This window comes from Austrofundulus limnaeus, unplaced genomic scaffold (genome assembly GCF_001266775.1).
Source record: "Austrofundulus limnaeus strain Quisiro unplaced genomic scaffold, Austrofundulus_limnaeus-1.0 Scaffold1628, whole genome shotgun sequence".
In the NCBI taxonomy this organism is placed as follows: domain Eukaryota; kingdom Metazoa; phylum Chordata; class Actinopteri; order Cyprinodontiformes; family Rivulidae; genus Austrofundulus; species Austrofundulus limnaeus.
In genome coordinates this window covers 41,469-43,565 of record NW_013954030.1, presented here as the reverse complement: position 1 = coordinate 43,565, position 2,097 = coordinate 41,469, and the positions used below count along the sequence as shown (strand labels likewise).

The following is a 2,097-nucleotide window of genomic DNA, read 5'->3' as shown; positions in this document are numbered from 1 at the left end:
AACATGTCCAACATGTCAAATATGTTCAACATGTCCATGTCCAACATGTCAAATATGTTCAACATATTCAACATGTTCAACATGTCCAACATGTCCAATATGTTCAACATGTCCATGTCCAACATGTCAAATATGTTCAACATACTCAACATGTTCAACATGTTCAACATGTCCAATATGTTCCACATGTCCATGTCCAACATGTCCATGTCCAACATGTCCCATATGTTCAACATGTTCAACATGTCCAACATGTCCAACATGTCCATGTCCAACATGTCCCATATGTTTAACATATCCAACATGTCCAATATGTTCCACATGTCCAACATGTCCAATATAAACATGTCCAATATGTCAATGTCCAATATGTCCCACATGTCCAATATGTTCAACATATTCAACATGTCCAATATAAATATATCCAATATGTCCAACATGTCCATGTCCAACATGTCCCATATGTTTAACATATCCAACATGTCCAATATGTTCCACATGTCCAACATGTCCAATATAAACATGTCCAATATGTCAATGTCCAATATGTCCCACATGTCCAATATGTTCAACATATTCAACATGTCCAATATAAATATGTCCAATATGTCCAACGTGTCCATGTCCAACATGTCCAATATGTCAATCTCCAATATGTCCCACATGTCCATGCCCAACATGTCCAATACGTTCAACATTTTCAACATGTCCAATATAAATATGTCCAATATGTCCAACATGTCCCACATATCCATGTCCAACATGTCCAACATGTCCATGTCCAATATGTCCAACATGTCCATGTCCAATATGTCCAACATGTCCATGTCCAATATGTCCAACATGTCCATGTCCAATATGTCCAATATGTCCATGTCCAATATGTCCAACATAGCCCAGGGAAGACAAGGTTCTGCAATTTCTGGGACACAGTGACAGTCTGGACCAACAGTCCAGTACTTCTGTTCAGTCCCATCAGCTCACTGCCTCTCTGATGGTATGGGGGTGCATTAGTGGAAAGGTGAGTCAGAATCATACCTGTGTGTCAGGGTCACCTTCATCACTCCTCAGCTCATCTTCCTCATCTGAGCGCAGACCTGCAGAGAACAGAAACATCAAAGCAACCTTTATTCTGAAAGGTCAGAACAGAAACATATAAACTTTTATTCTGAAAGGTCAGAACAGAAACATTATAGAAACTTTTATTCTGAAAGGTCAGAACAGAAACATTATAGAAGCTTTTATTCTGAAAGTTTAGAACAGAAACATAGAAACTTTTATTCTGAAAGGTCAGATGATTTATCAGGTTTGTAGCTGTGTGTTTTTGTTTTAGATTTAATTCTTTTAAACAAAACAAGAAAAAGACAAAATGTTTATCTGAGTAGATTTTAATCTTCAGATTCAACGTTTTATTTTGAAATGTTTTCAATCATTGCTGGGATGATTTATTATTTACAGTAAAAATATAAAACCTTTAAAATGTATCAGTTAAACAACAAAAAGCTGCTTCCTGCAGGACTTTGTGTTTCAGATAAATTGATATAAATATTAGAGGTTTGAGCTCTAATCTGATTAAACTCACAGAAACAGGCTTTTATCTATAAGTTACTTTTAGAAGAATTAAAGACGCTGAAATCTAAAACCAAGGAGACTAAATGTAAACAATAATATTCTTTAATATTTACCAGCTTCAGAGCTGATCAGGATGTAATAAAACTCAGTCCTCACTGCGTTCAGCTCAAATCAAAAGAAAAACTCTGATTTTTCACACAAAAAACAGCTTTTATACATGTTGTTAAACCATCATCAGTGTTAAAAACCACAGGTTCAAATGAAGAAATGATGCAGCATAAATAGATGTAAACAGGAAGCAGGTGTGCAAATATACAAGAGTTATTAAACATCCAAAAACAAACAAACAAACAAACAAACAAAGCTTTTATTTGATTATTTAACCCAAAGAGTCTCTTTAAAACACAGAAAAATGAAAACAAGTCAAGATCCACAGAGTTCAGGACCTCCAGATCCAGGCTTTATTTATTTATTTATTTATTTATTTATTCGTCAGAATTTTGTTTAACCTGTTCAGGACTTATC

General features: G+C 34.9%; 1 protein-coding gene across 1 annotated transcript in view; it reads right to left on the bottom strand.

Annotated features, from left to right (window-relative positions):
- The window catches only part of LOC106535959 (myomegalin), a gene marked incomplete in the record, with an annotated part of 34,750 nt that overhangs the window by 19,838 nt on the left and 12,815 nt on the right, over positions 1–2,097 (bottom strand). Inside the window, 1 exon segment of the mRNA XM_014033111.1 lies at positions 1,039–1,097. Within this exon segment, the coding sequence (XP_013888565.1) occupies positions 1,039–1,097 (59 nt within the window).